The sequence below is a fragment of the Python bivittatus genome, unplaced genomic scaffold (genome assembly GCF_059951505.1).
Source record: "Python bivittatus isolate LINGU-HERP-01145 unplaced genomic scaffold, Pbiv_v1 ctg000080_np1212, whole genome shotgun sequence".
Lineage (NCBI taxonomy): Eukaryota > Metazoa > Chordata > Lepidosauria > Squamata > Pythonidae > Python > Python bivittatus.
This window is the reverse complement of record NW_028277035.1, coordinates 28,986,751-29,001,518: the sequence shown is the minus strand read 5'-3', so window position 1 is coordinate 29,001,518 and position 14,768 is coordinate 28,986,751. Positions and strand designations below refer to the sequence as shown.

Sequence of the window (14,768 nt, the reverse complement as noted above, 5' to 3'; positions counted from 1 at the left end):
ATTTACTGAAAAGCAGAATAAATTGCTTGGCCGAATGCTAAAATTTCCTAACAAATAACTATATAATCTTGTTCAATAAACAGTCATGTCACACTGGAAGGCAAAAAAGAGTTTCAGTTCAAACTTCTGGAGTCCTTACTTTACTGGGGTGGGGGGCAACTTCAGGAGCCAAAGAAAATGATTTATAAACAGCAGATAGATACCCAGGAGGGACTTATGTTTGAAACTGTGCACATCTTCCAAATCAGGCTATAAAACCTGGATTTTGTTTAATAAAGCATTTTTTTTATTTGAATATGGGAACTGCCATGTGAGAGTGTAATTAAAATCCACTCATCTGTATGAAATGGATCAGTAACACTTACAGAGCAGTTCTGGAATAGTTTTATATAAATTGAGGTCTTGCATTATATCAAGGCTATTTAACCAAACAAGACTACTGAGAAAAAGGAGGGAGAAGGTATCAGGCATTTGGGGGAAGTTCAGGGTTGCAGAAAGAAACAAATCTTTAGGAATTAACCATACTTACCAAAAGGCCATAAAGTTCTGATTGTTCTTGGCAAGGGCTACCATATCATACCAAATTTAGACAAGTAATGGATGGCAGCAAAGAGATACAGAAAACATTTTTTGCTCCATTTAGTTGTTGGTCCAGATTTTTGTAGCCCAAATGTGATCACCCTATACTGGATGGGTTAACAGAAAAGTAGAAGTATAGCACATGCCATAATGAATGCATTAGTTAAATTAAAATTAATAATAAATTAACAGGTTATTTTAAGAAGGAGCTTAATTTGGGCCTCTTCATGAGTTTGGAGCTCAGATTAGGTAAGACTACCTTGTCTGCTACAAAAATCTGGATGACCGCTAGGTCAGGTAGGTGTTTGCAGCCCAGAGATGGTAGGCCTAGTATGGATGCATTTATGCCAAGAATTTTGCAGTCTTTCAGCTATAATATTGGCTATGCTCTCTGTTACTATTCTAAATATAATAATATTTAACATAATGAAAAACAGCAAGAGACAGAAGTCACTTCCAGGTAGGATATCCCATCAGCTCCTGAAAGCCACCAATGACTTCAGAAAATTCTGCTCTCTCTTTTTTTTTTTGTTAATTAAATGGGAAAGTGCTTTCTGTGCCTTGATGGAAAATAAACATAGTGTATACTGAGGAAATATCTGTGTCTGTGAACTTCGTAAAGCAACATGTTCTTTATTTATTAAGAAAAAAAGTATTGAAGATGATTAAAGCATTTAAAGATTAAGCATCCTTTGAGAAACATGATCATAGTTGCCATAAAAATTATATGTTAATTGAGAAGATATGATTAAAAACATCGGAGCATTTTCTCATTAGATAAATACCAACTATCTAGGGTTTAAGTTTTCATGGCAAGTGAGTAAAAGTAATAGCAGATGTTGTAAAGGAATATTGAGGAAACCTCTGGATTGATATAGCCCTTGCCAACATATTCCTCTCCAGCTGGAAATTATGTGAGCTACAGCAGTGTTTTTCAACCTTAGCAACTTTAAAATATGTGGACTTCAGCTCCCAGAATTACCCAGCCAGCATGCTGGCTGGGGAATTTTGGAAGTTGAAGTCTACATATCTTAAAGTTCCCAAGTTTGAGAAACACTGAGCTACAGTCCCAAATCTCTTGGGGGATATGAGGTTGAGGAGGTAGATCAATATATACACATACTTACTGGCCACTGATTTGCTCATATTGTATTGTTACAGGTCAGTTGTATGTGTGAAAATCTATTTGTTTTGAAACAAGTCTAATATACTACCATTACTGAAGTTTTTTTTTTTTTCATTTTAGAATGTATTTTTTAGGTGAACTACAAATACTACTAGATGTGCCATTAGTCACACTCAAACAAAGTAACAGTATTTGCAAGATTTTGGCATTAAGACAAAGCATCAGGGAAAATGCTGTGGAGTTTAATAAACAGCACGATATTTCATACATGACTGGCAAGTGACAAGTTATTTGAATACTAGCCAAGCAAAGCTGTTGTGGAAGATAACACCTCAGCAGGAAGCTATTAGAATAGCTTCCACAGTGTTGACTGCTTCTTTTAATTGTAGAAATATTTTATCATTTGCTGCTTGGTTTCAAAGAACTGATCCATGTCATAAAGCAGTGAAACTTGGGAATAAAGGCTGGAGATTTCCAAGAGTCAAAGAGCCAATTACAGCCAGATCAACTTCTTGAACGTTGAGCTAAAAATGTTGATTTCTGAATTGTAATCAATTCTTAAGAATATTCTTATTAAGTTAGGAATATAAAAATCAGATTTGGTTTCTGGAAGGGCAAACATTTAGAAACTATGGAGAATATTTACATACTTAATCTTGATTGCCAATTGAAGAATAAAGGTACTTTATCACTATGAAATATTAGTTTCATTCACATGCAACATTAAACCAGAAATCATGGTTTGTTGAATAAGCCATATTGGCATGTTTAATAAATATTGCCAAAGCATAATTTGCAAAACTGAGTAGCTAAGTTGGAAACAAAGCCACAAAATAATTTACTTTATGTATGAATCACAGATCATTGTGTTTCCAGTATTTGTTCACAGGTCATGCAAATCTGTATCTGAAAAGCAGTAGAGTTTCTAATCACTGATGAACAGGAATATATTGTATAAAGCTTAATGCTGTAGCTTTCCCTATGCCAGTTTTCCGTATCCTGTGTATTATTCCAGTTGTGTGAACTTCAAATTCCAAAATTCTCAGACAGAATTCTAAGATCTGAATTCCACACTTCTGTGTTTGGGGAAATGAGAGGGAAAAATATGAATTACTGGTAAATTCTGAAAAAGGTTCATAGTGCTGTCTTTCATTATTAATACTCCCCCACCACCCAGCTTAGGGCTTCAGGAATCTCAGGTTTAGTATTTTTAGATATTTTTACATTGATTTCCCAAGAATTATTGCATTTAGTTATTTATTGAGTAAACTAATCCTTAGAGAAGTCAGGCCCCAACAAGAGTCTATTTTCTGAACAACAAAAGCTACATTTTTGTAATTATATTGTGCTTATGAATTATACCTATACTCTTAATTTGAGCAGTTTTTTTGTAGTTTCATGCTGTGGTAAAATACAGGCAATTTCATACTCAGAGACGAAAGGTATGTGAGGTGCCTCAGATATAGAAGTTGTTATCCACATTCTCTTTGACTGCCAACTATACGTTAGCTATTTAGAGCCACTAATTGACAGGAGAAAGCCAGTTTGATGGACAGTGGTGGTTAAAGGCATCAGGCTAGAAACCGGGAGACCGAGAGTTCTAGACCCGCCTTAGGCACAAAGCCAGCTGGGTGACGTTTAGCCAGTCCCTCTCAGTCCTAGGAAGTAGGCAAGGGCAAACCATTTCTGAAATCTTCTCAAGAAAACTGTAGGGACTTGTCTAGGCAGTTGCCAAGAGTCAAGACTGACTCAAAGGCAGCAACAACAACAACAACCATTTACAGGATAACCCACTAGGATCTTGGAATATCTCCCCCCCCCCCAAATATCTTAGTCCTTTCAGGGACAAATCTGAGTTTTACACTATCAAAACATCATAAAGTATAACTTTTCTTTCTTTCTCTCTTATAGATAAATCCCGGAAGTAAAGCTGCTCTTGCTAACCTTTGCCCAGGAGATGTCATTTTGTCAATTAATGGCGATAGCACAGAAAATATGACACATTTAGAAGCACAAAACAAGATCAAAGCTTGTCTGGATCAACTGATACTGTCTGTGAACAGGTAAATGTCTCATCTTTCTATCTCATGCTGACAGATCAGGTCTGTGAACATGTGGTTGGACAGTTTATACCCAGTGATTGACAAGTCACAAGCCGATGTTCATTGCCTAATCTTTTTTAAATTGATTGCAGAAGAGTGCAACGTTGGTTATTTTGTTATTATTTACATAGCATTTTAGCCTGATTTTCATGGCCTGTTTTGATATAGAGAAAGAAAATAACTTGCTTCTTATTTTCAACTGTTGCTGTAATCCCCTATGTGGTAAATTAATAAGTTATCATTTTAATTCTCAGCATGTGAATACACACACACACAGAGACACCTATGTTTTATAAAAAAACCTTGTTTTAGTTCATTCAGCCAGGAATAATTAAGCATTACATACTCCAGCATTCTCAGTAAAATGTTCTAAGTATACTGGGAATAGAAATACAGTCCTGTTCCTCTTCCATCTTGAAATATATATTTGGGAAGTGGGAATGAGGGAAAACAGAAGCAAGGAAGTCACAGGATACTGGAAAGAAATTTAGTAAGAAGTTCTGAGGACCCAGTCTTTCTGCGAGTTATAGAATTTTCAGAAAAAGCCAATTTTAATTGAAAAGGTTTTGCTAATTTTATATTAAAAGCCAACTCCTTGTAATTTTATTATATCAAGCATTGTCATCTGTACAATGACTGTTATAATTTTATTTATTATTTTGATCACAGAAGAAGAGGTAGAGCATCAGCAATCTCACTACACTCACTAAATATTGGTTAATTGCTTTATTTTATTCAATTACCAAATCATAAATAATCATGTGTATATAAAGAATATGATATAAATTAACATAGAATTGCCCCCAAATGTAAAATTACAAAATTTGAAAAAGTGAGATGGATGGCTAATAAATTGTGTAAATAAATAAATAAATTCATTTTCACAATTAAAACATATCATGGAAACTGCTTTGCACTTATCAAGGGGCAGCAATTCATTTTTCTTCTCTGATCATGTAGACTACTACACAAAATTTGGCTCTTTCTTTCTTTCTTTCTTTCTTTCTTTCTTTCTTTCTTTCTTTCTTTCTTTCCTTCCTTCCTTCCTTCCTTCCTTCCTTCCTTCCTTCCTTCCTTCCTTCCTTCCTTCCTTCTTTCTTTCTTTTTGGCAAGCAAAAAAGGGGGGGGCTTGCAATACATCATGGTGGCTTGGGAGGCAGGACAATGAAAGAATGTTTATTTATCTTTATAAAATACAGAGCTTAACAGGCCATTGATTAAACATTCTTTAAGCTGCAAGGGCAAACTCTCAAGCAATGTGGGTTTTTCTTTCATTTTCCAGACACAAGTGCTGAGGGCAAAGTGTTGTACTTGCCAATATGAAACCCCTTCTGTAATTGGAATTTGATCTGCTGGTTTCAGAGAACAATTTCTTCTTTTCAAATTATGGTAATTTGGGACCCGTGGCACATCCAGTTGGTGTTCTCTGTCCATTATTCTTTGCTTAATATTGGCTCTGGTGCTCTCTAATCCTATTGCCAAGAATAGCTCCAGAGAGATATTACGCATTTGGAACCCAGCTTTTAAAAGGTGACTCCAAAGAGAGCGATAGGAGTCTGTTAACATAAGAGGAGCCAAACCCAAGGTGATTCAGTTCAGGTTAACTAATAATTAAAGTTTGTGACCTGGATTCTTGCCTCTACTGACAGAGATCCAACCTCAGATCACAAAATAACACTGGGAATGTAGTTAGGAACTTGAAAGACTACTCTTAGGAACTTTGATTGAAATACTTCCAAGAGGCATGGACTGCAGAATAATCCAAATTAAGCTCAATATAAAATTTATGCTAAAGCTGGAATAAGTCAGTCCCTTTGAAGCCGAAGAAGCTGGAGAAGCCCATTTATGTTAGACATTTCAGGCTATGTACTTAGCATGTTCTTGGTGAGACTCATGACTGGAAAAAAATTCGCAGATATTTCAGTATTTGAACCTGTACAATTTTTACTGGAATTTTACAATTTGAACAGAATGGCAATATTTTAGGTCCTTTTGGAAAGATCAAGATTCACAAGAAACAAAACCCATATATTGAATATTTCATAGGATTATTCAATCTGAGAACTGAGTTGCTATATAAAGAAAGAATGGTTAAGAAATAAGTGTTGTTTCAGTGATTTTGCTGATTGTTGCTGGAAAAAAAATGAGTTAGAAGTAGTATCAGAGGAAGACTGTAGTATGCTATGACGACAATTGTTTATGTAAAAAAAGAAAGTACAGAATTTTGGGTAAGTGTTTCTCTAGAAGCTTATTCTAAAGATAAATACAGGTAATTATTAATATGGCAGAGTGAACAGTTTACTTTTGAGAAATGGAAATGCCTAGGTTGGCTGTAGTTGCATATTTTACAAGATTTGGTTGATTAATTATGGGAGGGGTATTTTATATTGGTTTTTGTCTCTTTGTATCATTCAGTGGAACTGTGTCCAAAAGTCTCCGAGTAAATTGCAAATTATTTTACAGTCTTTCCAAAATAAGTTTTCTTTATGAGGTAAATATTATTTCAATAATTTCAAAGATGCTTAGCTGAAAGACACTTTCAATCAGAACTAAAATGGCATTCTCATATGCAAAGTATTGTCACTACTGTTTATATTTCATCTTAAAAAATATTAAGGTACCATGCTCTTGAAAACTGTTCGAAACTTCAGGTTAATGTTCTTAATATGTTAGAAACTCAGTTCTGATATCTCTAGTTTTCCAGTTCCCTTCTATAGTACATTGGGGTGAGTTGATTTGGCACACAAAACTGCTGTTATAGATCAAATCTTTGTTCAATGAATTTAATTTATGTCTCTGATACTGGCCAGTGCTAACTCCAGAGAAAATGTGAATACTTAACAAAATTTGGATGTCTGCTTTTTCCTTATGTCTTAACCTTTCTAGTTTGCAAAAGATGATTTTTGACATGAGAGTGGGAAATATCCTTCTGTGATGCTTCCCAGCATGTAAACATTCCACAAAAATACATAAAAGGAAATGGGAATTTTTATTGCACCATACACGTAAAAAGAGCCTGGGTGAAATCTCAGAAGACCTCAACCATATATGTTTATGTCAGTTGGAAGTTTTCCAGCAACCTTGATGGGAAATGAAGTGCGTATACCATATACAGTAACAGAAGATTTCATAAATAGAGATCTTGTATTAAGTTTTCTAATTAGAGTTGCTAAATTGTCAGAACTTTGGAAGTGACTGTCTGTATATAACATTTATCTTTCAATTATAAACCCATATAATTTAAGTAGCAGTTCATAATTGTGTAACAAAAAATATAAATGAAGTGAAACTTTGTTTTTCTATTACTTGTAAATTTAAGTTAGTATTTTCAAAGTTTGAAATTTTTTATGAAAATAAATTTGGAGACGGTCTGGATTAACTCACTGCCCTTCACAGTCCTGCCTTATTGTCCCTAATGCTTAATCAATAGATACAATAAGGCAGGACTGTGAAGGGCAGTGAGTTAATCCAGAGTATCTCCAAATTTGTTTTCATAAAAAATTAATTGCTGGTGATATTTACTTTCTTTGTATGTTTTCTTAAATAATAATTTAAACAAGATGATGCAGCACTGCAGAAAAATACGGAGGTCAGGATAGGAGCAGTGGAAGGACAGCAAACCATTAGTGTTTGGCCACCAAGGTACTTAGAATTCAGATTCCTGTTTTTTGTATTGAAATTGACTAATTGGTGGCTTGACTTCTACTGGACAATAGAAAGGGAGTTTGACCAGCATTTGTTACCATGAAACATGATGCCCTTTTGGGGAACCTGGCTATTAATGGTACTTAATTTTTTGCTTGACTTTGTGGTAATTAAAATATGGGGTCTTATTCCTCTTAGTGTTTAACATATACAGTACATGAAATTACTGAACAAGGTTATTTAGGATTTAGAATAAGGTGTCATCAGCTCTGTTCTAGGTCCCCTCCCCCATTAAACCCAGGTGAGATGTTTATTTGTTTACTTGATTTAAACTATCTTACATCTTTTAAAGTATCCTCTAGCATTATCTCTGTCTAAGCTTGCTTGATAACTGCTTGCTCTTGGATGCATCTAGTTTTGTTTAAATGCTTCATTTTATTCTATTTTATTTTATTTTTATTATATATTTCTAATCTGTTATTTGGCTAAGAGGTTTTTTCCCTAAGCCAGCCACCCAGCATTTAATTAACTATAAATAATTTCATTGTGGTTGTGCTACATAACTGAATCTCCAGAGAATGGATCTAAATTCATATAGCATATCCAGAAGATTGCATTAGAAATTTTGTTGGAACCCAGTATACATTTGATTTATATGAATCTGCTTGGCCATTTTTAGTCACATAAAAATATTTTTTAAAAAATATGCAATAGTATTGTAGAGTACAAAAATGCAACAATTCAACAATATTAGGCAAGTGCACACAGTGGTCAAGTATCTGTAGATGGGTCATAGGATTGGTCCTTCATTGAGGATCACATTTTTTTTTTAATTGTCTATGGAATTCTGTATTCCATGCCTTTCCGGGTTCAATTCTCCAGAAAGTGTAGGAGAAACAAGGTGGGTATATGCCTGTGTGAGCAGAGCATCAAAATACACAGAAAAAAATTAAAGTACCGAACAAACTGGAATTGCTCAACCATATAAACTGCTGCCACAGGGAACACTGGGAGAACATGAAAATCATAGCATAGTAAAAGAGTCGCTTTGTGTGAGATGGGCAGCTATATAAATGTGACAGACAAACAAACAAACAAACAAATAAATAAATAAATAAATTTGAAGTTTCAAATGCGAATAAGTAGTAGAAGAAGATCCAAGAAGCAATAGAAAGGGGAATAACAAGCCCCCCCAAACATTGGAAGAAAGAATGAGTTTGAAGGACGGGGAATGAGGAATTCCTTAGGCAATAAAAAAAAATATGCTAACATCTTAATGGTGGGCCAATCACTTGATTTGTGTAAGATAACTGATTGTTTAGGATTATATATCAGAGAAGAAAGAAGAGAACTTTTGTCTCTAAAATGCCCAACTAAGTATTTTAAAAAGCAACATCTCTCCCAATGGGAAAACCCACATGCTTATTTCATGCTGTAGGCACAGTAACTATATTAACACTTTTATTAGTTCTGTTTTAAGCCTTGACCAGATTGAACATCTGGATGATGTAGTTCTTGTATTTCTCAACTCAGCCTGAAGGAAGCTGTTGAGTTCCAAGTACTGATGTCTGGCCAATAAAAGTAGTCACTGCTCAAGCCAGATGCAGACTTACTTTGTTACTGAAAATGAGTCATCCTTTTAGCAAAGCATTGTTTTCAAAAGAAAAGGGAAACTAACTTAATCAGAAAAGAATCATTATAATCTATATAGAACATTCATGTACAAATTCTTCCAGAAACTTGAATATGTCTTCTTTAGTATTGCTATCAGTACAGCTTGTATGAACAAACATTTCACAGTTTATTGATTTAATGTTGCTTTCTTAAACACAGATATATTGTCATTTAATTCAGTGATTGGAAGGATGATTTCTAAAGGATTACTAGTCATGTTTTTTTTTTCATCTTAATCCTATCAAATGTAATAGTTGCCCTTAAATTAAGTGGCTTCTAATAGTTCACAAAACAAATAGTATGGGCCATTTCTTGTTATTTTTAAATATCCTATAGTTGACAAAACTCCAATGATTCTTGATTAAATTTAAGATATTGTCAAAAAAGAATTGAAAGTGGGAACAACCTCATTATAATCTTTGGGTTTTTTCTTCAGCTCAGAAAAGTGTATGCTGTATGAATTTAAATATTAGTATAGATCAGCTGCATAAGCCAAAGGCTCAGCTAGCAATTACTGAGATAGCTTAATTATCCCTGAAATTTTCAGTGACTGCATGTCTAGCTTTTAACTTTGGATTCATGCTAGATGTCCAAAAACATATAGAGATAAGGCAGTTCATCTTTACAATCTGGTTTAGTAATTCCTGTAGATTTGAGTCACTGTGTTTTTGCACACATACATTCCTATCAGTGAACGATGAGACTGCTTTCCTGTTTGTGTCCTTGACATGTTCTACTTGGTTCACTCCACTTATTTTCCATCAGACAGAATGGAGGCCAAGAGAAGTGGAACAAAAATCTGACTTTAACAAATCACTTTCACTATTTTTTACTTGTTGAGAATAAGAAAAAAACAGGGGTGGGGAAAAGACTTTTGTGGGCCAAATGAAATAGCTTGGTTGTTTATGATTTTGTTTCTCTTTATATCTGCTGAGTGAATCCTCATGGAATTTGGTGCTGCTCATTCTTTGCCAAATAAGGTTCCATGGAGACCCAACTGTAGCCGTGTGATTAATGATCACGTCAAGAGAGAGGACGCCTCTCAACGAACTTCTTTCATCTTCTGGCAATTGTTTTTCCATACACTACTATATAAATGAATAATTACCAATATGTTGTAAAAAGAAGTATGCACACCCTCATATCCCATTCTTCGTTCAACTAAGGATTTGCAGAGACAGAAAAAAAATTAAAATTGTGAATAACAATGCTAATACATTTTTTTTTTAAATGCTAAATGAATTGGCTGCACAGAGTGGATACTAACATAAACATAGATGAGACTCACAATAAATATTCTGGGGGAAAATATGGAGTACGAGACTCAAACTGGGCAACTGAGACACCAGAATGGAAAAGGCTTCATTTCTAGTCACTATCACACAGTAAGGCTATGTAACCAAGAAACCCACATCAGTGAGAATCTGCAGTGCCCTGAAAGCTGTCTCCCAAGACAGATTAAAAAATTCAGATACCTCTGTTTCATCCTAATTGAACGTCAGCTTACAGAGCAGAACATTGTAGCTTCCAAGAATCAGTGATTTAGAAGAAAAGAAGTAGAGTTGGATATTATTCTCCCAAATCCCCCAATATTTTAAAAACTATGTCAATCAGTGGGCCTCTCAGCTCACATGGATCTCTATTATGCCATTTTGCAGTACCTGGAGAATCTTTGTAGTTTTCAGCTAAAAACTGGTGAATAATTAACTACAGAAAATCAGTAATGAAATGCCATTAGGAGTGATAAGGTTTTTAGTTTGGCTTATTTTAAGAAGTAACCTTTAATATTTTTCTTGTTTTTCTTTTAAAAATTTTTTCAAGTGTTTTATTTTTCCCTAGCTCTGCCCACTATCAATATGTGGTGCTTTCTGCCAATTAAGTGTGGCCTATACCCAAGTAAAAAGCTCACATTGAACCATTTGAACATTGTCTCCCTCAGGTAGAAGCTATTTATAACAGTCTATGAAATAATTCCTAGTGGAAAAATCAGTAATCTCATAGCATCAAATCACTGGAAATAGCCATCCAAATAGGAATTGAACCACTGGGCAGAACCAGTAATCCTTTCTTTAAAGAGCTGATCTAGAAAGATACAATGACTAAAGATAAAGATGAAAGCTCTCCTTCTCCTGGCATAGGTCAGCCACCACTTCTCAAACCATTACCTTCCTTTAAGGAGCTAATTTTATCCAGCGCCAGGTGGAAATTAGGAGTAATCTTGTCAGTCACTGAATTCATCACAGAGATCACCGTTCATTTTAAAAAGAAACTCTGCAATGGTTTTTAGGATTCCTTATAATCTGTTGTATTTCAGAAGCAGGTTCTTCTGTATAGTCCACAACGTCATCAAAAAAGCTAGAGCAAGCCTAAAACTCATTGGTTTGAATGCGACAAAAGAGTTTGATATAACCCTTTATATTTAACGTACCGTGGAAGTATAGCTGAATGTGTGAAATGTATGAAACAGCTGAAGACGAAACAGCCACTGAGATCGAGGATAAATGAGAGTCTTAATATGCATCACTGTTTCATTGAATAGATAAGTATAAATTTTGACTTATTTATTTAGATAGAAGGCAGTGGGAAAATATGACCCACTTCCAAAAGGTTATATGGAAGTTATTCATTTGTGGTTGCTGATGTGACATATGAGAAATTACAGTATATAAACATCCCCATGAAAGATAGCAAATATTAAAGCTAAGGGCCTTAAACTAAAGCAGAAATTCATAGAATACAATTAGGTTAAGATCAGTATATAACATATTCATGCTGCATGAGAAAAAGTAAGTCACAGCCACAGGTAAATTTTGATAAAAACTATTTTATAAATCAGCTTCTGGGTTGTTGTTGTTGTTTTAAAGCCAATACAGAGTTTCCAGGTTTGCATAGGCTGAGGCTTTCCAGAGAGGCGATTGGTTAAATGATAAATAATGTAACTTGTATATAGAAGGAACACGATATATGAAAGCTATGATTTGTTATTTGGAGGGTTATATGGAATGTGTGTTGTATATGGGCACAGGGGACAAGTCAGGAGCCAATTCCATTTCATGGTAGTTTAAAACTACAGACAATGTTTTATTTAGGTAGTTTGTTTCCAGCACATTTGGATATAATAAAGCATCTGTGATAGTGATGATGTATGTATACATGTTTGTTGTTGTATGCAGCAGAGTAATATTGCTGCACTTGAAAAACATTATTCATGAGTATCTCAAATTTCCAGAATGGATATAGGTGAAAAAGAATCACTTCTCAGATTCTTGGCTAAGATCAAGTAAAATATTAATTACATATTTCCTTGAAGAAATACTGGATCTTTTTTTTTCCCCAGTACACAAATTAAATCCAAATAAAGTATTAGCAACCATCAACTTTTACATTCAGGAGCCATTATTGGAGGGTGGGGGGCGGGGGAGGAAGAATGTTTGCTGCTAACAGATTAACTGGAATTTCATTTGATTACAGATTTAGACAAACAATTTCAAGTTTGTAGGATTTTTCCTATACATAGGCTAAACAAGGTTTGTAAATAACCCCTTGTTTGGTTACCTATAGCAACTAAGAATTCTGTCAAGTAGAGAGAGAAGGAAAGTTTATAGTGGTGATTATAAAGGAATTGCACACTGACATAAACTGAATAAGCTCTAGATTAGTACCATATGTAGTACATCTACCCAAGCACAATATAGGAACTGATACCATAATTTTAAAATACCATACAAGGGTATCTTAAGGTAGAGAACATAAATAAATAAATAAATAAATAAATAAATAAATAAATAAATAAATAAATATATATATATATATATATATACACATACTATTTAACTTATGTTTAAATATGCATTTTGTTCTCAGAATGAATTGTTAGACATAGTGGCTAACTTCATTCTTCACCACCTATAATTTCTGTGTTTCTTCTGTAAAGTAAATATAATTATCATGTGACAAACTTGCATCCCAATGTATAGAATAAAAATAGGAAAAATCAGTGAAATACTATATTTGTTCTATCATAAAATAATGCAATAGTTATTAAGGAATAGTTGGCAATAGTCAGTCAAATGCCCAAGAAATCAAGTCAGCTTTTAATCACTGACAAGAAGAGGCCAAATGCCAGATCATCTCACTTGGGAATAACATAGTATTTGAAAAGGTCACTTCTGGAGAAGCAACTTGTGGCACCTAAGCATCGGTTGGTAGCATTCAAAGTCATCTGAAAATTATCACTTCTCAGTCCAGAGAGGCATTTTTTGGAGTGGACATATGGTATCCTCTTTAAAGTCAGTTAATATCACTCTAACCCATTATGCGGTGTTAGCTGTTCCTTGGATACATCTACCCAAGCTAAATGTGATGAATTCATAATAGACAAAGGTCAAGTGTACACTGCTGCAAGATTCTTGTTTACATCCTCAACTGCTTAAGCTAAAAATCATTCTCTCAAAATTGGGCAAGATAGTGCCTTGGTGGGTTCATTAGGAACCATGTCAATCTTGACATTCAGATTACTAGAGGACAAGTGATTTGTCCTCATACTGCCTATCAATTTCATTGGAGTAGATGTCTAAGACCTTTAGCATGCTGTTTTGTGGAATGAATCATTGTAAGCCTTGCACTCTTTGGAAAAACTTTCTGGATGATTACCCGAGAATGCCATGGGCCTAACAAAGTATTTCCCCAGGCTTCTTATTTTCCAGAGCAAAAGCTAAATCTCACTGATGTGAAGTTGCCAACAGGCTTAAATTTGCTTGGCCTAATGGCAAAATAGAAAAATTGTTCTCCAAAGAATGCTTCCTTGTTTTCTTTCACAGAGTTGTAAATCAGGAATGCTTTTGCCAGTACTTCCGGGGAAGAAATAGTGAACTGAAGATGGCTCCGCTAAAAGCGGAGCTGACAACTACAGAGCCAGTAAGTAGGCTGGCTCTTCGTAATTCTTCTTGGGACAAGATTGCCCACAAGTGCTTCAGACAGTTGCTCCTCGCAAGGAGACTGCAAGACAGTGGTCTCCAGAGAGTTTAGAGCTCTGGGAGATGAGGGAATAGCTATCTTGCTCAAACCACAGTTGGCTTCTTCAAAAGGACACTGGGTTTGCATAGTTCCTTTTCTAATTGCTTTCAGAAATTGCTTGTTAACTGCTTTTCAACTATTAGGAACCTTTGGATTAACAAGTCTGAAAATATTTGGTGAGTTTTCTTCAATCCTTAGTGAAACAAGCATTAAATACAGTTTAAGGATTAAAAAAAATTAATAAACAGCAAAAGGCTGATTAGAACTTTGATTTTAGAATGCTACAAACGGACTAAGGGTCCAGATGGATTTGAAATAAGATTTTGAAAATAATTATAAGAATCCTTCCTGTGTGAAAATGCTTTTGTTTTGTATTCTTTAAAAAAAAACATATAGGATGGGACTTTGAAGGTTGGACACTAGAGGGAATTAGAAGGAATTAAACATGTTATGGAAGAGAACAAGTTTTATTGGACAAGACTGAGACTGATCTGAAAATGGATTTATAAATGACAGGCTACAAGAATGATATGGAAAAAGATACTATATTGAACATACAAAAGAAACTGGCTGATGTCTTAATAATTTAAAGGGATACACAAATAACCCAAGAGAGTGACCTGGAT

At 34.6% G+C, this 14,768-nt stretch overlaps 1 protein-coding gene across 1 annotated transcript in view; it reads left to right on the top strand.

Moving 5' to 3' along the window:
- PDLIM4 (PDZ and LIM domain 4) overlaps nt 1-14,768 on the top strand; it is a 76,003-nt gene that overhangs the window by 16,727 nt on the left and 44,508 nt on the right. Inside the window, exon 2 of the mRNA XM_007432471.3 lies at nt 3,617-3,768. Coding sequence (XP_007432533.1) covers nt 3,617-3,768 — 152 coding nt within the window. The remainder of the gene's footprint in view (nt 1-3,616; nt 3,769-14,768) is intronic.